The 22439-nt window shown below is 43.0% G+C and overlaps 1 protein-coding gene and 1 long non-coding RNA gene across 3 annotated transcripts; one reads left to right on the forward strand and one right to left on the reverse strand.

Annotated features, from left to right (window-relative positions):
• Nucleotides 1-1105: 1105 nt before the first annotated feature.
• Nucleotides 1106-22422, reverse strand: NUFIP1 (nuclear FMR1 interacting protein 1). 2 transcript variants are annotated; one of them, XM_083503443.1, is made up of 10 exons: nt 22224-22422; nt 18367-18458; nt 15944-16048; nt 15146-15208; nt 14675-14751; nt 11776-11868; nt 9761-10002; nt 7911-8045; nt 6907-7142; nt 1106-2252 (listed from the first exon to the last, which is right to left on the reverse strand). In XM_083503443.1, the coding sequence occupies exons 1-10, from the start codon at nt 22384-22386 to the stop codon at nt 1920-1922; spliced, it is 1539 nt and encodes a 512-aa protein (XP_083359569.1). In that variant the 5' UTR covers nt 22387-22422; the 3' UTR covers nt 1106-1919. The 2 variants fall into 2 exon arrangements, with proteins under 2 accessions (XP_083359569.1, XP_083359570.1); XM_083503444.1 differs by having other exon boundaries at nt 18367-18436; nt 22224-22400.
• LOC310707062 lies at nt 2259-4863 on the forward strand. The gene is made up of 2 exons (XR_014526313.1): nt 2259-2571; nt 3887-4863. It is a non-coding gene; the product is annotated as an uncharacterized lncRNA (long non-coding RNA).
• Nucleotides 22423-22439: the final 17 nt, after the last annotated feature.

Below are 22439 nucleotides of genomic sequence, written 5' to 3' on the forward strand. Positions count from 1 at the left end.
CCTGTTGCAGACCTAATCTTCTCTGTAAATTTCCCCTTTCCCCCAGCAACCAGGATGCATTTTTCTTGTGGTGGGTTCATTTGAGATCAGTTATTTTCTTCAAACACTATTCCACAATAAATGTGGGTGGATGCTAAATGCAAATTGTGAAAACCTTCCAAGGGGCTTAAGCAAATCTGTGCAGGACCTAAAGCAACTCGTTTAAAATTCATTGTACCTTTTAGTACCATGGTATACATGTCTACTCATACATTTCTTTGTATTTAATAGGGCTTACTCCCAGGTAAGTGGGTACACAGGACAGTAGCCTAGGCTTTGGTTTAGTGTTGGTATTGGGGGAAAACTGGGTTCTTGTCCCTTTAACAGCTATATGGTAGAAATTCAACAGGTTAAGCCTTTTCTAGTATGTAAATTCAATTATGCAAAAAACTGCACTGGTTCACATTTCTGCAGACATTTTATTACATGTGCAGTCCCTGATTTATTTTTGCACCCTCCATTCCTACCTGGACACAAATATGCATATGACACAAAACATATGTAACTTTTATACAGATCTTTTCTCTGTGTGTCAGGAGGTCAAATTCATAAACAGTGTGCTGGGGCCAGAAAATCTTTTTAGCACCAATGAGTGTGTGTGAATGAGAAATGCATGTTTGTGGGCTAGTCATTTTATTTCAGCAGGCCTTTGGCCTGCTAGTCTTCTTAATTTTTGATCCTCTTGGTTCCTGTAGCACTGCTGACAATGAACCATCTGGATAAAGATTTTAAAGAAATGCAGTGGAAATGTGCACAATTTCTAAGTTTATTCCTGCTACTTTTTGACTAATTTTGCAGTGCAATGGAGAATTACTTCCACTTCTTTTTGAGAGTACACCTTTCTTCCACATTAATTCACATGTCAAAAATAATCCAGCGTTTTTCACTATGCCATCCCAACGTCTCGTAGTGGCTCTACTGTATCATGGACTGCCTTAACCGAAAGGAAAACCAAATTTCCAAATCAAACTAGGACAAATAGAGAGTGAGTCACTGCCATTGCACACAATTTCAATGTATTATTTAAGATCCAATATAAAGTGTTTGCTTTTCCAATACCAAGTGGTCAATTTCCGCACCAACAGTTTATTAAGTGTTAATGTATTACATTTGTAGGACAAAAGTCGGAGCGTGGGAAGGAATACAGTACATATTTTTGTAAAAAACATACTTTTAATCCAAGCAACTTGATGCATATTGCTCCACTAATAATTAAAAATATAAAGCTTTTTCAAATTGTACCACATTGCTGGGGACAACCGTAATAAAAATAAAACAATCCAAACTGGTCAGAGGCAGGTAGGGAGATAACGTGTCCTTCAGCCTGCTGCTCAAGACAAAACTAGTGTTAAGATTGGATAAATATTTGCAAGGCTAATTTTTAATGTTCCATCTTTCTGATACTTCAGAAATTAAGATACTCTAGGGGCCACATTGGGCACAATAGTGGCAGCCACATTTCATGAGTATCACGTTCATGTATAAAATGGGAGGATGAGATGGGGGCATGTCTAATATTAACTTCGAAAGAGCACAGAGGGGAGGAAAGCCAAACCCTCTTCCTGCCTTCCCTTCCCACAATCTGTCTCCACGGCTGTTACACTTTGGGGAGGGAGAAAAGTGCCTGAGACCATAGGGCAACAACAATGAATGTTGCTGTCATGTCTATAATAGAAATCACATGAATATTGATTTAATGCGGTTAACGTCCATTTAAACTCCTCAGGCATAAAAATAAAACCCTCAAGGGGAAAAAATCTACAAGATCAAAATAGTAACAGGATGGATGTCGATGTAGGGCTTACATTTAGTTCTGTCAAAATATTTTGAGCTCCTATATAATTTGCTGACTTTCAGAAAGAATCCCAAAATAGGTCTGGTTATGCAGAACTATCAAGTTCGTTTTCTTTACAGTGTATTTCTGTGGTTTCCCAAATCTCCTCATCAACAGCGTAAGTTTGTGCTGTGCAGGATACAGATGCCTCCTTACCTTGACCTACAAGTAATTCATTCTGCTCTGCTAATTTATTGTCAAAACTATGAGAGCTGTTAGATTCAGTTTGCCTGCCTTTCGTATCTTGAGAAGTCAGTCCAGTCTCCATGCATGCTCTTGAATCAGTCTGTGAGTAGAGTCCAAAGATATCATTTTGGAGAATATAGCGAATGCACTGCAGAATCACGTTCCTTTCATGCCGTATGTCCTTTGCTAATAGCTAGAAGGAGAAAGAGAGAATGAGGCATATTCCTGCAAACATTCTATGCAAACAGAACTGCTTACACAGCGATACAATTATGGAGTAATCAGCAAATGGGTTTCCAATATATATTTGGTTTCTTGTCTCTGCTAAAATCCAGGCAGAAATATATACCTCAGACATTTTATAAAAACTGGAACTATGGATTACTCACTCTGATCGGATGCCCCCCCCCCCCAATTTATTGTGGGACTTGAGACTCAACTATGAAACTGTGATGAACTAGAGCAATAATCTGCCTGCTGGCGAAAATATTATAAAACTAATGCCCGTGAAAGTGAGGCATCAGGCATAAGCCTGCATTTTATTAATGTTTGATCAGGGCTTGTATATTAAAGAGAGGGCTTAGATTTTCAAATGTTTCATGCCAGGCAGAGAAAACCTTGGCCATTCTCCTAAGACAAGGGGCCCCCCTTTGATTGATAGCAGAAAACAATTCTCAAAGTCGTAAAAGCTGAAAATACAGACTAAGAGCAGGACATTGACCCTACATGTTACAGAAGATAACAAAGGCAGAGATAAATATAATTAGGAATGGGCAAATAGTAAAATGATACCATGGGCCTCTCTTAAACCTTGAGCTGTATTTTCTAAGGCCAGAGGCAAATGGGGAGAAGCATCTAGCTGACAGAAAAAGAAAGCATTTTTAGGAAATCTTCTAAAAACTGTTTCTTTCTTAAACTGAGAGAAAAGGCAACTGGCTTGGCTGGGGAAAAAGAAGCTTCTTCCTATTTTATTTTGAGGCTGGAAAGGAGGGTGAAAGGGGGAGGTGTAAACTAAAGAGCCTTCTTTAAAAACTGTTTTTTTTACTGAGTTCCTTCCTTTCTACTTTGAGAAGCTTTATTCTTTTAAAAGGTTACCTATGATAATGTATGAAATATATTAGCTTAAATATATTGGCTTAAATGTAACTATGCAAAGGATTTAGAAAGTAACAAATTTAGATGTTAGATTCTTATTTCATAGAATCACAGAGTCCTAGAGTTGGAATAGACCACAGGGGCCATTGAGCCCAGCCTCTTGCCAGACAAGAAGACGCCATCCAAGCAGTCTTGATATATTAGCTGTCAGACATTTGTTTAGAAACCTTCAAATGAAGGAGATCTTTCAATGTTGATGTGAAACTCAAGATCCTTGACATATGTTTAAGATAAAAATTTAAGATTAACCATTTGTTTTAGAAGGCAATAGGGCAAGGAGGGCAAGAGGTGAGCTGGTAATTAAGATTCCATGTAAGATATATTACTACTTATTTGTCATTTATAGATGTAACAATATATAGCTCTTTGTGTTCCATATAAGGACAGGAGGATGGGTGTATCTTTTTGTGATTGGTTCTAGCAATCAGCCAATAGGAAATCCAACCAGGCTGATTGGACAGAGGCAGCCCAAGGAGGAGCAAAGGGGGCTGGATTAAGGGAATATAAGTGCTGGCCATAATGGCAGGAGGCCAGGCCAGAGCTTGGTAACCATATACCACTGTGCCTCTCATTTATTTGTCTGACAAATAAATTATTATTTTAATTTCTCTATTGCTGCGTTGAATATTTCATTCCAGCTAAGCGTTAACCACAAGCAGGGTGCTACAAAAGGAGAACCATGGCATGACTTTTGGAGCTCAAGAACCATCCCAGTAAGATAGCATCCTCCTAAGGAAGTCACCCCATGATGAGGGACATGTATTTATTGAAAATATTTATTTGCTATGCAGCCACTGAAAGGCCCAAACTGAAACGGGAATGACTAACGTGGCAAATATTCTCACTTCTGCACCCACTTTAGGCAGTTTCCAGACACTGAAACAGGCCCTATAGCTGGTTTTCCTTAGCCCAAACACAAGTAAACTTATAAAAATGGATATAATATAATTGCGGAGCTGGAAGGGACCACAAGGGTCATCTAGTCAAACCCTCTGCAATGCAGGAATCTTTTCCCAATGCGCTTGAACCCATGACCTTGAGCTTAAGAGTCTTATGCTCTACCAACTGAACCATCTCAGCCATAGAAGGCATCTTTCTATTTTAGGATATGCGAGGGGGCCCCCAAACTTTTTGGGCTCAGAGGTAAAGGTAAAGGATTCCTGGATGGTTAAGTCCAGTCAAAGGCGACTATGGGGTTGTGGCGCTCATCTCGCTTTCAGGGAAAGGGAGCCGGCATTTGTCCACAGACAGCTTTCCAAGTCGTGGCCAGCAGGACTAAACTGCTTCTGGCGCAACGGAACACCGTGACTGAAACCAGAGCGCACCGAAACGCTGTTTACCTTCCTGCCACAGCGTTACCTATTTATCTACTTGAACTGGTGTGCTTTCGAACTGCTAGGACAGAGCAACGGGAGCTCACCATTGGGGATTTGAACCTCCAACCTTCTGACTGGCAAGCCCAAGAAGCTCAGTGGTTTAGACCACAGCACCACCTGCATCCCACTCAGAGGTACACATGAAAGCTAAGGAAATGTGATGGGCACAGTGTAATATGAGGTATGGTGTAGTCCAGCGGTCAGCAACCTTTTTCAGCTGTGGGCCGGTCCACTGTCCCTTAGAACATGTGGTGGGCCGGACTATATTTTGAAGGGGAAAAAAGAGAACAAATTCCTATGCCCCACAAATAACCTAGAGATGCATTTTAAATAAAAGGACACATTCTACTCATGTAAAAACACGCTGATTCCCAGACCGTCCGCGGGCCGGACTGAGAAGGCCTTTGGGCCGCATCCAGCCCCCGGCGTTAGGGTGCCTACCCTGATGTAGTGGTTAGTGCTGGATTATGACCTGGGAGACCAGAGTTCTAATCTCCACCCAGCCATGAAGCTCACTGGGGGACCCTGGGTCAGTCACCATCTCTTAGCCTAATCTACCTCGCAGGATGGTGTGAGAATAAATCAGGGAATTGGATAACCATGTGCACCCTTTGAGCTTCTTGGGGGAAAAGGTGAAATATAGGCGCAATAAATACATAGAATAAAAACTGCCAATGCTCAGAATACACCCCACCCTGTGCAAACCAATAAAAACACTGAGAAGAAACCAAAGAAAACACTGAGCAGAAAAAACAGTGAGAAGGCAACCCTCCTCACAGAAAAAGAGGTGCGGTGCTCAAGCATTGGACACAGGGTGTACCGAAAAGGAGAGAGATGCTTTCAGCTTCAGTGTTTTCTTTTTTGGTTTAGCGTGCTTAACTAGTATATAACTTTTTATTATTGAAGCCAACTGCTGAACCTTCCTGAAATATAGAAACCAGTATTCAGATAATGCCACAATGATATAATTGAGTTCTTGCAGGCCTTAAAACTCTATGGGAGCGTGATATAGGTATTGATACGAGTGAAATTAATGGAAAAACTTACGGTCTTCTATCTAAACCATACAAACTGGTGTTTACCTATGTGAAGATATTACACAGGCAACACTGCACACCAGTGCAATTATCTCACATGACTTCAGGGTTGGCATTTGATTGCTGGCACAGATTTGGTGCCAGGGTGACATACATCCATTTATGGCGGGAGTGTCCATTTGTTCAAAATTTTTGAACTGAGGTATATTAGGAGATGGCCAGGATTATTGAGACTGCTATTCAAAAGATGCTGCAATTATGATTTACAATTTCCTTTTAGGTACAATAATACTTGGAATCTGGAGCACTGAAAAAATAACACATAACCCAGAACATTCCTACACCAGGAATTTATCCCTGATGTTACTGCAAATGATTTGCAAAGTTCTTTGCCTGTAACAATGAATGAAATGTGGACCTCATAACTGATTTAGAAAAATAATAATACTGTTAATAGTAACTGAGTGCTATAATGTGACAAAACAAATATTCTTTGATATACATCCCCTAATTGTATTTTTTTTGTATAAGTCAATAAAATCTTAAATTAAAAGAACATAATTCCACAATGAAAGAACATTCACCAACTACTATTGAATATGACAGTTACCAACTCAGACTTTTGTTTTCTCACTCTCCTGTAACAAGTGGAGATGGCTTTGGTCAGCTAATGCTTAACTGAAGGGGATAAACTGTGTGGCCAGAATTAGTACGGAACTCACTATGGACACATGGTTGCAACTGACAGAGAACACAATGGGAAGAAATATACCCATGTCCTCACATTCAAGGACCCTACAAATGATGAATCTATGCTTAAAGCAGTAAATATTTTAACAAACTGATGTTTTTTAGTTATTTGTCTTTAAAGGGTTACAAGACTCTTTGTTTTTGATGCAATAGACCCAGTGACCTGTCTGCTTCTTCCTCCAGTATTAATTCAATTGTCTTATTCCATCTCTTAGATAGCCTAACTGCACTTCTCATTTAATGGCAAGCCAATTTTTTCTCACATATTAAGTTTAGATGGATTTAGGATATGATGGATAGAAGGTATTGGGAAGCTTGTTTGGCATTGCCAGCAGAAGAGAAGATCTCCATGCATATCTTTGTCACTGTTTTGGAACAAACATAGCAGGTGATCAAGCAGCACTTTAATTTGCCTTGACTAAGCCTGCAGGACCTGACAAAGCTACCTAACCTCTTACAGCACCAGCCTACAATCACAAACACACAATATTCTATTTACTAAGTAGAAAATACTAGAAGGGCAGTTTACCATTTCCAGCAGAGTTGGATGACGGCGTGGTAATTCAGAAAGTGATTTCCTCTGTCTGTTCAGACTCCTGGAATGTACTGCATGTGAATCCGGCCTCCCCGGTGCTGCGTCTACATAATTAGCAGCTTCTTTATGGCCTGTGTCTTTAAAGCTCTGGGAGATGCTTGAAGATGGAGGGACACTTCTGAGAGATGTCTTGTTTTCATGAAACACTTTTGCTGCGGTCTTGATTGGTTCTATTTTTAAAAAAGAACAAGCGGTAAAATAAGTAGTGCTGAAAGAATTGATTGGGTCAGGCACAAGAGAGATTCAAACTGAAATTACTTAAGAAATGATATGGAATGTTAAGAGCACTGTGCACAAATAGTATGTGTGTATCACTTAAACCACAGCACAATTATTATTTAGAAAAGGGTTTCCCAAACTTGAGTCTCCGGCTGCTTTTGGAATACAACCCCCATAATCCTCGACCACTGGCCCTGCTAGCTAGGGATGATGGGAGTTGTGGTCCAAAATCAGCTGGAAATCCAAGTTTGGGAAACCCTGATTTAGAGCATTAATGCAATAGCCTCTGTTCGTTTAGTCACCTACCAGCCCTATAAATAGCAGGGCATCACTAATGAGCCACATACAGTGGTGCCTCGCAAGACAAAAAGATCGTCTAGCGGTTTTTTCGTCTTGCGAAGCAAGCCCATTGACGGATTAGTGCTATTAGCACTTTTAGCGGCTTATCTGCTTATCGGATCAGCTGATAAGCGGCTTAGCGGCTTAGAAAAGGGGGGAGGGAAAAACCCGCAGGAACTCGCAAGACATTTTCGTCTTGCAAAGCAAGCCCATAGGAGATTCGTTTTGTGAAGCACCTCCAAAACGGAAAACTCTTTCGTCTAGCGAGTTTTCCGTCTTGCGAGGCATTCGTCTTGCGGGGCACCACTGTATTCCATAACTGCACCTTTACTGCTAACTGTATATACATAGTTCAGCTTAGCTTAAATTAAACAGCTTACCCTCTTGTTCACTCTCACTTTCCGACATGCTGCCATAGTTGGCCACTAGTGAGCTCAGAGCTGAGGTCACCTGCTTTGGAACAACAGTCATCGCCAAAGCTGCATTTTTCCCAGTGCACCCCTCTTTGTCTGAATCTGGAAGGAGGCAGAAAAATCGCATCATTATCTGTCAGCAGGGCCTACAGCCAGCTCCAGGCTTCACCGAACTGACCCTCTGTGCCCCGTATAGCTACTCCCTCACACCCACCACAGAAACTTTCTGCCCTATTCACAGATGTGTACCCATCTACACTGCAACAATAAAGGGTTCTGAAAAACTTGATACAGCCAATTCGAAATTGAACATGCAAATTAAAGACATTTATTCAATGCAAGCAGATGACCGACTGTAATGCTCGGCATAGTTTTGGCTGCAGAAGTTTTCAGTAGTGCTGGGGATGAGCAAACCTGTGTGCTGTCAGCACCTCATATATACCTAGTTTTTTCCAGCAATAAATCACACTCTGATAAAGAGTAACTAAATGGTAAAATATTCCTCTTCAATTGTGAGACAAAAATATTTGAACAATTAAAGGTAAAGAGACCCCTGACCATTAGGTCCAGTCGTGGCTGACTCTGGGGTTGTGGCGTTCATCTCGCTTTATTGGCCAAGGGAGCCGGCGTACAGCTTCTGGGTCATGTGGCCAGCATGACTAAGCCGCTTCTGGCGAACAAGAGCAGCGCACGGAAACGCCGTTTACCTTCCCACCGGAGCAGTACCTCTTTATCTACTTGTACTTTGACGTGCTTTCGAACTGCTAGGTTGGCAGGAGATTTGAACAATTACACAACACCAAGAGAGATTCCTTTTACCCCCGTGGGTGGTATCTGTGTAAACAGATGAGAAGCTCTCTGGAAGTGGCATCCCCTAGAGCAGTGTTCCCTAACCTTGGGCCTCCAGCTGTTTTTGGACTACAACTCCCATCATCCCTCGCTAGCAAGACCAGTGGTCAAGGATGATGGGAATTGTAGTCCAAAAACAGCTGGAGGCCCAAGGTTGGGGAACACTGCCCTAGAGAACTTGGACTATTTACCTGAAGGAAGACTTAGCAGAATGGGCTTTGGCCCCAAATACTTCAGCTTTAAGCTCAGTACTGGAGACAGAAAAGCCAACAACAAAAGTGATTGGCAATGAGCAACCAGATGCAAATCTGAGGCCCCAATCCAGCCCATGAAGCCACCCTCTAGTGGTCTCTGACAAAGTTAGGGCTTTTCTGCATCCAGAGTCAGAGATGAACCAGTCTAGCCTCCTTTATGGGCCTGCATAGCCCCCTCTTCTTCCTGTGTGCTTTAGAGGAGCAGATAAAACAGAACTTACTAAAAACCTCTTCAGGATCCTCCTGGCTAGTGGCCAGGTATCTGGCAAGTTGAAGGAGGCAAATATCAACCCTAAAAACTTCACAAGTGGTGGCAACTGCTCCAGAATCCTGCTCAGAGCAGTTTTGGGGAACCAGTGGATTGGGTAAACCCACTGAGTGCAGTTATTGCAAAAAGGGGGGTATGTAAATAAACCTTATTTATCTCTCCATGATCATCAGTAGCACCAGGGCCAACTCACTAATTTGACCAATTCCAACCCTGAGGAGAGCAGCAGGGGCCTTATGCTGGCTGAAGGAAACTGGGCTTGACTTCTGCTTAGCGAAGTCCCTCAACAAAAACAAGTTATTCACTTGGCAGGTTTTTTGGGGGGGCGTGAAGTCACTTCTACCTTCACAACCCTCTCACCTACATTTGTCTAAGGGCAGTTCTCTTACTGATTTCTGTTGAACACTTCATTACGTTAAGAAACAAAACTCAGGGAAATGCCTCACCAGGATCGTTTCTGGCCAGAATGCTAAGGGGATCTACATCTCTCATAGAGGTATCTGCTTCTCCAGAAAGCTCTTTTCCAAATTCCTTCTCGGTCCCATGGTTATTTGGACCAGTCACAGCTGCAGCGGGAGCCTTCAAGGGATGATTAGATTTGTTCCAGCAGCCATTTGTCTGCCTTCTTTCTTTTCCTCGTTGCCGAGAAGCCACAGCTTGAGGAGGTTTCCACATTCCTTTCATCTTGCTGGAAGAGAAAAATGCATAAATGTTTGTTCCAGGTCATTTCCTGTCTCAGCCATGACACAGATGCTGCTCCCCGCATATATTCTTATATACGGCTGATTCCCAAATCATTCATTTATACCTCAGCATTACCTAGGTATCAAAAGTTTGGGAAACATTGTGTTGGGTATCGAGAGAATCAGGGTAGCTTTCCCCCAGTCTTGTTTACAATCTGGACCAAGTGCCTTGCTGTTACAGAATTGTAGAGTTGGAAAGGATCTCAAAGTTCATACAGTCCAACTCCCTGCAATGCAGGAATCACAACTAAAGAATTCCTCAAAGACGACCACCCATCCTGTGTAAAAAACCTCCAAGGAAGGAAAGGCCAACAGCTTCAGAGGAAATCCGTTCCACTGTCAAACAGCTCTTACTGTCAGAAGATTCTTCCTAAAATTTAGGCAAATCTCCTTTTCTTACTTATTTAATTTGTGCACCACCCTTCATCCATGGATCTCTTTCTTGCAATTTGGATCTATTGGTTCAGTTCCCACTCTCTAGAGCAGGGGGTCAGCAACCTTTTTCAGCTGTGGGCCGGTCCACTGTCCCTCAGACCTTGTGGGGGTGGACGCGGACTATATTTTGAAAAAGGAAAAAAATGAACGAATTTTTATGCCCCACAAATAACCCAGAGATGCATTTTAAATAAAAGTGCACATTCTACTCATGTAAAAACACGCTGATTCCTGGCCCGTCCTTGGGCCAGATTTAGAAGGCGATTGGGCCGGATCCGGCCCCCGGGCCTTAGTTTGCCTACCCATGCTCTAGAGCAGCAGAAAACAAGCTTGCGCCATCTTCCATGGGACAGCCCTTCAGGTATTTGAAGATGGCTACCATACTGGGGACGCGAGTGGCGCTGTGGGTTAAACCACAGAGCCTAGGACTTGCCGATCAGAAGGTCGGCGGTTTGAATCCCCGCGACGGGGTGAGCTCCTGTTGCTCGGTCCCTGCTCCTGCCAACCTAGCAGTTCGAAAGCACGTCAAAGTGCAAATAGATAAATAGGTACCGCTCCGGCAGGAAGGTAAACAGTGCTTCCGTGCGCTGTTCTGGTTCACCAGAAGCGGCTTAGTCATGCTGGCCACATGACCCGGAAGCTGTACGCCGGCTCCCTCGGCCAGTAAAGCGAGATGAGCGCTGCAACCCCAGAGTCGGCCACGACTGGACCTAATGGTCAGGGGTCATCTTTACCTTTACCATACTGCCAGAGAGGTTGTAGAATGAAAATTGAAATGTGTGTTAGAAGGGCTGAGCAAGTGACTGGAACGTGAAGGTTGTATTTGCAGAAGAACCATGGGAGAAGGATGGAGGGACAATCATGTGGGAGCTGCTACTAACAACTGCCGAGGAATGAGGAGGGAAGGAAAGATAAACTGCTATGCCTTGTGATAAAACCAGTAGAAGCCTAATTTTAGAGGTCTGCTGGTATAAACTTAGCAATTGCACAAATGCCGGTGGCGATGGCTAATCCCACGCTTAGGCAAGCTTGGTCACTGCACACATCTAGACCAGAGAATGGACTGAAAGTGTTCAATATAATTAGATATGTACCTGGCTGGGACTGGTCTAATTCCTGGGTGCAGACTTTCTGGAAATCTCATCTACACTGTTCTGAACATATTAGAGAAAATGAATTAATCTTTAATAAACGATAAGGAAAGAGAAAGAGTCCATCTTTGATGGTACTAACAACACACACACACACACACACACACACACACACCACACACACACACTTACCCAAACTGAAGTGTTTTCAGTACTCCTCCTCTTTGCTCCTTTTCCACCTCCAATGCTTTCTTCTTTTCAATATTTGCCAAAGTAGGAAAATTTCTAGAGCAACGTACATATGAAGTCTTATTAACACATCTATGGCACTGAAGTGTTTCGCAAGCCTTAATCGCAACATTCCTAGCAAGAATTGGGGGCTGGGAAGATCCAGTGCTTTCAACACTGTGGGCTGGCAGGCAAATCACTTGTCTTCCATGGCTAAAGGCTGGTGTGTTCCTAGCCTAGGCCATCAACTAGGGAGCGGAAGAATGGGAGTGCGACTCCTCCAGGCCCTGACGTCCATAAGACTCCAGGACAACAGATATGCTATTACTGCCACAGGCACCCCTTTCTCCTGCCTGGAGAAAGCTGGGGCTGGCTAGCTGCTGTTTTCAACTGTTGTAGGGCCTGGGGCGGGGTTGTCTCCCTGCCTGTGGCCAAAGCGTGGTTTTGTAGCACCTGCATCATAAGTTGTTCTGCGGTTGTTAATTTACATATAATTTTACTCAATTCTTTTTACAATAAATACAATGGCTTTCCTTGTTCTCAACCCGTTGTAGAAAACCACATGCATCACATGCAATACAGCAAATATTTCTCAGTATAACTGCTGGTCCATTCACTTGCACACCTTAATTTGGTTGTCAGCATCCATCTATCTCGAAAGACAAAGGAGTGCGCCTCAAAGTAATAATAATAAAAATAATTTTATTATTTATACCCCGCTGGCTAAAAAGGGAAAGTCAAAGTGCTGGAGAATCACAGCACCTGCTCTGTCTGCAGAGACCTGTAACATATGAAAGATATACAGGAATACCAAATGTTTATGACACTATCATGTGTTATTAGCCTCCTAGTTATATGCCTATGGTACACTATATTTCACAGTCCTGTATGGAGTAGCCCACCCTTGCTTTCCTGTGCTTAGCCGCAGGCTATTGCTAGCATCCTTGAAGCTAATTTTCCTCTGGAGGAATTTGTTTAGGATCCACAACGGACAGCAATATTCTGGTACAATCCCTTGCTTCTGAAATAATTCCGTGCAAATCCAGCCAGCATTAATGCACACCAGGACACCATAAAAAAAGTTTCCCTTGCCCTACACTCCCTTTAGCATTTTTGCGGCATTTCATCATTATGTAGTACCTTTTCAACAGGGTATGTGCCACCTGTGTGCTGATTCCAGCACAAATTTTCTGACCCTAAACTGATATAGTATGGATAGGCTGCTTCTGCATAGCTTATCATCTGGCTTGTTGGGTTTCTGAACGCAAGAGTTTTCCCCAAACTATTTTTCACTCTAGTGTATCTCCATAGAAATCTGACTGCAATAATGAGTAAATGGAAGAGGTTGCTCCCTTTGCTCCCCAAGACTGGATGCAGGAGTTATGCCAGTAAGGGATCTTAGTGACCCATTCACACATTTCTAGCTGCCTTTGCGACCTGAAGTTATAACAGCCAATTCAGTCAGTGCTCCCTACATTTTTCTGGTTATCTGAGCTACACTGATTGGTTGCCTCTTAGTTAAGAGCCTATAGAGTTCTCAAAACTCCTAACCTGAAAACTATTCATGATGTGTGAATTGTGGGGAACTTGGCAATAAAGATGGTGTTGTTTTAATACCCGAAGAGTTTTCACAAAAAACGAGCACGCAAGCCACTTTACTAGCACTTTACTACTTTTAATACTGATCACATTTGGCTACTGTCTCACCTTCAAATCATTTTATTTGTCTCTCTCTGTGACAACCAGGCATTTCAATAACCATTCCCTTTCATGTGGGAGCTGTTTTCCCCCACATGCACGCCCATGCAGTTCCTCCCTCTATTAATTAGTTAATATTTAAATATTTTATTTCCTTTGGGAAATTATCCTCTGATCACATAAATAGAGGTAACAAACAGCTTACTCCCAGCCTTGCTCCTACAATTTTTAATTTATTATTCTACATCACTTTGGGATGATGATAATAATAATAATAATAATAATAATAATAATAATAATAATAATAATAATATTTTTTTATTTATACCCTGCCCTCCCCAGCCAAGACCGGGCTCAGGGCGGCTAACAACCAATAATAAAAACAAGTTGATTAAAATACAATTTAAAAGATTAAGATACAACATTAAAACATTAGGGTGCAATCTCTTCATAGGAGGAGAAAGGAAAAGGAAAGAGGGGGGCGGAATCAAACTGATTCTAAGCCAAAGGCCAGGTGGAACAACTCTGTCTTACAGGCCCTGCGGAAAGAAATCAGATCCCGCAGGGCCCTGGTCTCATGAGACAGAGTGTTCCACCAGGCCGGGGCCAGTGTTGAGTAGGCCCTGGCTCTGGTTGAGGCTAATCTAACTTCCTTAGGGCCCGGACCTCTAGGGTGTTGCTATTTATGGACCTTAAGGCCCTCCATGGGGCATACCAGGATCTGTGCTATGAAATAAAATATAGAGAGCTTGAGTCAGTCCTACTGTAAACATAGCAAATGTGTGTGGAGGGATTCACATGGGTTATAAGAGAACCCCTTGAGGAAGTCAAGAAATTTGGGAAAGGTAGACAGCAATACAGGAGTGGGCACAGGCCTCCCATTCCTAACCTTGAAAGGTGCCTGCACAACCAAGCCAAGAGAGGAAGGAACACAGCTCTGTTATGCCTTGCAGAGCTTTCTCCACATACTAAATGTTATAGCTCACTATCAAATGGATGGAGTCAATAATACGTTCTAAACTAAGATGGAAGAACAGAGCAGTGCTCAACAGCAGCCATGACAAAGAAGGTGAAAGGGAGGAATAAGAGAAAGCTGTAAGATTTTTTTTGGAGGGGAATCATTTTCAGTCTCATCTGGAGCCACACAAATTAAACATCTACTCACTTTCTTCTATCCTCCCTCCATTTAGCAATTTCATCCGGAGTATCTAACTTGATTTGTTTGGCACCAGGCGAATGCATCTGCAGAGGGGGAAGGGGAAAAAACATTGTGAATTACGGGTGTTTATAGTCTTTTGAAAACTATGTTTTTAGTGAAAGACTAAACAGAAAAAAGGGGATGAACAGTGACGAAAATAAACCCAAATTCAACAGCACAACCCCTGAAAAACAGCATTACTAAGAACAAACAAGACCAACCAGCTGATCCAAGGGCTAAACAGAGTGAAAATTGTAGATGGGCGGATCATTGCAATTGGCATAATGGGCCTGCTCCTCACCACAACTGTCTAATTTAACAAAGCAGTATTGATTTTACAGTTCAAAGCGGAAAAGAGTAGTTTCCTTTTCCTTGCAGTTCAACAAAGTTACAATTCATTTAAAATCAGATTTCAAGCTGAACTAGGGAAATACCTACATTTTTCCAGTGAATCTGAACCAATTTTTCATGTGCACTAAAAGTGCAGCCATCTTCTGTACACTGAAAGAAAGAAAAGTAGCAACCACTTTTAGAACTGGGTTGTGTTTGCATGCCCACTTAGCAAAGGGATCAAAAATAATGACAAGCTGCAGTTGCGGCTGAACCTGCTGCTTTTTGTTCTCTTCTCCGTTTTATTTTTCTTCCTCTACCTTTACCTTATCTGCTTCCTTAGCTGTTGATGACACTGGCCTATTGCTTCTTATTTCACCAAGGGCCTTTATTCCCCTGCGAGGGACACAGCTGCTTTACCCTAGACCATTTATTCTGAGTTCCGACTATTTTAGGATAAACTGAACCCTAGTGTTCCCTCTAGATTTTCAAATGATACCTTGCAAACATATAACTAGCAACTGAGTATTAGAATATTTTTTGTATATTTCAGAGAAACTTGAAAGTTCCTTCCACCTTTAAACCCTTTCAGGAACACAGACAGCAGCTTTATATTGAGCCAGGCCACTGACTAGTTTAGCATTGTCTTCACTTTCCACGGTTACAGACAGGAGTATTCCCAGCCCTATACAATTTGAATGATTTACACCTAGGTAATTTTGACATTGCATGCAGTTGAATGAAACAATCCTAGCTGCATGAGACAATCCATGTCAGCATTCCATGATCCCATGACAGCATAACTGAAGAAGCGCTAAGCTAGGTAACTAATGAACTCAAGAAATCATGCTATTAATTAATTGTCAACCAAAAAAGAGAAAAATCTACCCAACAATTAAAACATACCTGCCTGTGCTGAGAGACATGTTCTTCATATTTCTCCTTGTTTTTAAAGCCACGATCACATGTATCACAATAATGAGTATAAACTGGTTCTTTTCGCTTCCTATTCTGCAAACAGAGCAGGGAAACATTAACTATAATCACTTACAATTCTATTTATCCTGACCAACATAGTAATTGTCAGGAGCCGTTCCACTTATGCAAAATATTTTATCAGATACAGGTGCTAAATCTGCCAGATCCAATTGCTAGTCAGTCAATTTGCAGAGCCTACCTAAAAACTGCATTTAATCTCTCAGACACTGCATTCGGACATGACAATAAATCATGGCTTATCATTGGAGGAAATAGAGCTGTGTGTCTTTAACATTTTCCTGACAACATACTCCAGAACTCTGGATGACCCCTACTCAATGTTTTCATGTAGATATTAAACAGTGTGGGGGATAAGACTGAACCACAAGGAACCCCACATTGAAAGGCCCATGGGGCTGAACAACATGCCCCAAACATTACCCTCTGGAAATGATCGTCCAAGTAGGACTGGAACCACTGCAGAACAATGCTTACAATTGGGATGAAGTATTGTGTTTCACAGAATTTTGTAGCTAAAAAGAATGACGGTGACGTGACTGAAAGAATGGAGCATTAAATGTCCCAGATTCAAATTTCAGGTTAGCTGTGGACTGAATAGTACTGACTTGTGTTCTATGTGGCAATTTAGTTTGCCACATATACCACTAGGGTCCGCAGCAGGACATACACAAACATGCAGTGGATGTTTACTATGGAGCTTGTTGATATTATTTAAATTTTTAAAAAGCTCAGCTTACATTTTCCATTTGAATTTTCTGTTCTGCATTTATAATGGAACTATTTTATCTACAGTGGTACCTCGGGTTAAGTACATAATTCGTTCCGGAGGTCCGTACTTAACCTGAAACTGTTCTTAACCTGAAGCACCACTTTAGCTAATGGGGCCTTCTGCTGCTGCCGTGCCATCGTAGCACGATTTCTGTTCTCATCCTGAAGCAAAGTTCTTAACCTGAAGCACTATTTCTGGGTTAGCGGAGTCTGTAACCTGAAGTGTATGTAACCTGAAGTGTATGTAACCCGAGGTACCACTGTATTTATCAATGTGATTTTTAAAAACAGAATTAGGATTGCTTTTTATACATGGAAGTTTTTAATTGCTTTCACACTTGTTTATGGTTGCAACTTTGTGCTGTTTTATACTTCTATAATTTGTTTTATAATTTAGTTTTCACTTCCATTTTTTATTGCAATCTCCTTATTGTTATGCCAAAGGAGAAGGGATGGAAGAGCCCAAGGTGTGATGCAACTAGTTCCTCTAATAAATCATGATTTATTGTCATGTCTGAATACATCTAACTTCTGTTTTCTATGCTCTCATAACCTCTAGGTTAGAATACAACGACATGTTAAACGAAGGGCTGCCTCTGAAGACGGTTTGGAAACTCCAGGTGGTGCAGAATTCAGCGGTCAGGTTGCTCACTAGGGCTAGGTGGTCCAAACATGTTAAAACCAATCCTGGCCCAACTACACAGGCTGCCTATTAAATTTCTGGGCCTCGTTCAAAGTGCAGTGGTGCCCCGCAAGACGAATGCCTTGCAAGACGGAAAACTCACTAGACGAAAGAGTTTTCCGTTTTGGAGGTGCTTCGCAAAACAAATTTCCTATGGGCTTGCTTTGCAAGACGAAAATGTCTTGAGAGTTCCTGCGGGGTTTTTTTCCTCCCCCCCCCCTTTTTCTAAGCCGCTAAGCCGCTTATCAGCTGATCCGATCAGCAGATAAGCCGCTAAAAGCCGCTAATAGCGCTAATCCATCAATGGGCTTGCTTCGCAAGATGAAAAAACCGCTAGACGAAGAGAATCACAGAATGGATTCTTTTCGTCTTGCGAGGCACCACTGTGTTGGTTTTTACCTACAACGTCTCATATGGCTCAGGACAGCCATAACTCAAAGACCTCCTCTCCTCGTATAAAGTGACCTGCACCACACAATCATCATCTGAAGCCCTTCTTCATGTGGCCCCTCCACAAGAGGTCCAGAGGGTGGCAACACAAGAACAGGCCTTTTCTGCGGTAGCTACCCATTTAAGGAATGCTCCTCCCAGGGAGGTTCACCTTGTGCCATTATTACATATCCTCTCTGATCAGGCCTCTGGCTGATTAAGCAATCTACAGCCTTTTAAATGTGTTTGTGGGAGCAGGGTTTATAGCTTTTCTTGTTTGCTTTTGTTATTATATTAAGTAATTTGTGTTTTCATTTTGTATTTTTATGCTCTAAGCTGCCCTGTGATCTTCGGATGAAGAGTGCTATATAAAATTAATAAATATATGAAATAATAAATATGACCAAAGGTTGACATCAGAATTTATTAACCCTCATTTACAATTAAATACCTTCTGTCTGCCATTCCTGCCTTGACAGGATCCAGCACGTGGCATTCCAGCTTGTTCCATTTGCCATTCTCTATCAAAATGGAAATTTCTGCCTTTAATTAAAAATCAAAATAGTTACTGATATTTATTTGCATCAGCCATTAGGACACTGCAATTTGTGTATGAAGTAAAATTACATATAAAAACAACTAAATAGTTAAAACTGTCAGACTAGGGTCCCATCTGCATTACCCATTTAGAGCAGGATCATACCACTTTAAAAATATTCATGGCTTCCCCCAAAGAATCATGGTGACAATAGTTTGTTAAAGGGGCTGAGAGTTGTTAAGATACTCCCCATGCCCCTCACAGAGCTACAGTTCTGACTGAACAACCCCTCTTCCTAGGGAACTCTTCTATCCCAGGCCATTTGCTGAATGTTATTCTTCTGCTCAAGGGACACGGGTGGCGCTGTGGGTTAAACCACAGAGCTAGGACTTGCCGATCAGAAGGTCGGCGGTTCGAATCCCTGTGACGGGGTGAGCTCCCGTTGCTCGGGCCCTGCTCCTGCCAACCTAGCAGTTCCAAAGCACAAAGTGCACGTAGATAAATAGGTACCGCTCCAGCGGGAAGGTAAACGGCGTTTCCGTGCACTGCTCTGGTTTGCCAGAAGCAGCTTAGTCATGCTGGCCACATGACCCGGAAGCTGTACACCGGCTCCCTCGGCTAATAAAGCAAGATGAGCGCCACAACCCCAGAGTCGGCCACGACTGGACCTAATGGTCAGGGGTCCCTTTACCTTTATTCTTCTGCTACAACCAAGTGATAAAACTAGCAAGCTAATTTGGCATGTTTGCGCTTTATGCTCCAGTGCTAATATATGAAAAGTCTGATCACATGGATCTGAAACCAGGCCCCATAATTACTTCCCACACCAGCATCTGGCACCCCCAGGGAAACATGGGGTCATCACTGGCAGAAACCTTGTGGTATAACAATGTGGTGAATTTCATTTAACTGGAACATGAAGTATGAAGAATTTAAACAGGCAATGACTGATTAATAAGCATTCAAAAGACATGTGATCATGCACGTGCACACAGGTAACCAAAAATATAATGAAAAGTGCATAACAGAGCAGGATGCACTTATATGCGCTCCGCTGACATGTGGGGGCCAGGAACTAAATCCCCGCAAAATAGTTGTCAACTGTACAATCAGATTAGAACATGAAAAGCAGCCCTGCTGATTTCAAATTGTTTAAATTGCTGTTTTAACTCCTAACTGTCCAATGCGCTTGGCTTTACTGTGCTTTTTATACGTGGATGCTTATTTAAATGTTTCAGTGAAATGGTTTTATTCTGCATTGGACTGGAGATGGGAAAGTAGATTATTTGGAAGAGGGGCAGTGAGAAGAGGGAGGGAGGGGCAGTAGACATATAATTCTAGAAGCAGTTCCTCCTGTATAATGGGGGAGGGAGGGTCCCAGACCTTTCCAAAGCAGCCTTCCAATGCTCATTACATAAGAATGGAATACTCACAAATGGAACCAAGAAAACTTGAGAATATGTCAAAAAACAACATCAGCAAAACAACACCCCCAACTCTTCCTCGATTCCCTTCCCACACCAGCCATGCCAGCCAGCCTTTTTCTCTCTCTCTTTTTGCTTAAACACACCCCTTCTATTATTTGAGTTTTTCACTTCTGAAATAAGGGGGTGGGGTGATGAAGGAAGAAGTGGAGGGCAGTGCCGGATTTACATATAAGCTAAACAAGCTATAGCTTATGTGTGTGTATCTGTGTATTGTGTATTCTGTGTGTCTGTTAAAATGTGTGAAAAGTCAATAAATATTTATATAAAAAAATAAAATAAACAAGCTATAGCTTAGGGCCCCACTCTCTTGGGGGCCCAAAACAAATTCAAAGGGAAAAAATGGATGTACATTTCCAAAATATAAGATAAAAAACAAATAAAATAAAACCTACATACAAAAACAGTTTTGTGTTGCGTAGGCTCCTATGATGTAAGTAATGGGCCCCACTTGCCAGCCTGCTCCCTAAAATATCACTGGTTTGCTCATTTCTATATATAGGGTGCCTACAGAGTCCCATGGACTGCAAGAAGATGAAACCTCTCCATTCTGAAGGAAATCAGCCCTGAGTGCTCACTGGAAGGACAGATCCTGAAGCTGAGGCTACAATACTTTGGCCACCTCATGAGAAGATTAGAGAAGACCCCCTGGAAAAGACCCTGATGTTGGGAGAAGACAGGGGACAGAGGACAAGATGGTTGGACAGTGTTCTCGAAGTTACTAACATGAGTTTGACCAAACTGCGGGAGACAGTGGAAGACAGGTGTGCCTGGCATGCTCTGGTCCAGGGGGTCACGAAGAGTCGGACATGACTAAACAACAACAACATGCTGCATGGACTGGTGGCATGGCAACATGTGCAAATGGCTTTAGATATCCATTAGGTCCATAAATTCAACAAAAAAACCAGCGACAATTTGCTGTTGATAAAGCACAGCTGTACATATAGAGGGCCCTGTTACCTCCAGTAGTTTAGGGCCTCATCAAACCTAATTCTGGCCCTGGGGGAGGGACACACACCAACCCACCCATCTCCTATTTGACAAGGACGAAATGAATCCGATGAATATTGCAGGTCTATACTAGGGCTTGATGGCAGAAAGTGAGGAGGAATTAAAGAACCTTTTAATGAGGGTGAAAGAGGAGAGTGCAAAATATGGTCTGAAGCTCAACATCAAAAAAATGAAGATCATGGCCACTGGTCCCATCACCTCCTGGCAAGTAGAAGGGGAAGAAATGGAGGAAGTGAGAGATTTTACTTTCTTGGCCTCCATGATCACTGCAGATGGGGACAGCAGTCACGAAATTAAAAGACGCCTGCTCCTTGGGAGAAAGGCGATGGCAAACTTAGACAACATCTTAAAAAGCAGAGACATCACCTTGCCAACAAAGGTCCGTATAGTAAAAGCTATGGTTTTCCCAGTAGTGATGTATGGAAGTGAGAGCTGGACCATAAAGAAGGCTCATTGCCGAAGAATTGATGCTTTTGAATTATGGTGCTGGAGGAGACTCTTGAGAGTCCCATGGACTGCAAGAAGATCAAACCTCTCCATTCTGAAGGAAATCAGCCCTGAGTGCTCACTGGAAGGACAGATCCTGAAGCTGAGGCTCCAATACTTTGGCCACCTCATGAGAAGAGAAGACTCCCTGGAAAAGACCCTGATGTTGGGAAAGATTGAGGGCACAAGGAGAAGGGGACGACAGAGGACGAGATGGTTGGATAGCGTTCTCGAAGCTACCAGCATGAGTTTGAACAAACTGCGGGAGGCAGTGGAAGACAGGAGTGCCTGGCATGCTCTGGTCCAGGGGGTCACAAAGAGTCGGACACGACTAAACGACTAAACAACAACAAAATACAGTGGTACCTCAGGTTAAGTACTTAATTCGTTCCGAATGTCCGTACTTAACCTGAAATTGTTCTTAACCTGAAGCACCACTTTAGCTAATGGGGCCTCCTGCTTCCGCCGCGCCGCCGGAGCACAATTTCTGTTCTCATCCTGAAGCAAAGTTCTTAACCTGAAGCACTATTTCTGGGTTAGCGGAGTCTGTAACGTGAAGCGTAACCCAAGGTACCACTGTACTCGGGCTCCGTCGCTCCGCAATCCTGGCTGATCCAGAGCTACGCTGTGGAGTTTCCACGAGGCGGGCGGGGAAGCCCTGAGGCCTCGGGCGCCGCGACTAGCAAGGCCCACCCCCAAAGCCAGGCGCAAGAAGGCCCCGAGCGGAGCAAGGCCGTCCCGAGGCGGCGAGTTCCGCACGTGCGAGGCCGGCCGAAGGCGACGCACCTGGCGGCTGGGACCAAGGAGGAGGCCACGGCCCCGGAGGAGGAGGAGGAGGGGAAGGAAGCCAGTGGCCTTGCGAGGCCCAGTCAGGAAAAGGCGGCGGCGGCGGCGGCACCCGCCACACGGACGCATCCATCGCCTCAGCAACTCCAACGGCGCGCAGCATGGAGGAAGCTGCGCGGCGCACCGGAAATTACGTCACTTCGCGACCGCGGCCAA

This window comes from Podarcis liolepis, assembly GCF_965112155.1.
Source record: "Podarcis liolepis genome assembly, chromosome: 5".
Classification (NCBI taxonomy): domain Eukaryota; kingdom Metazoa; phylum Chordata; class Lepidosauria; order Squamata; family Lacertidae; genus Podarcis; species Podarcis liolepis.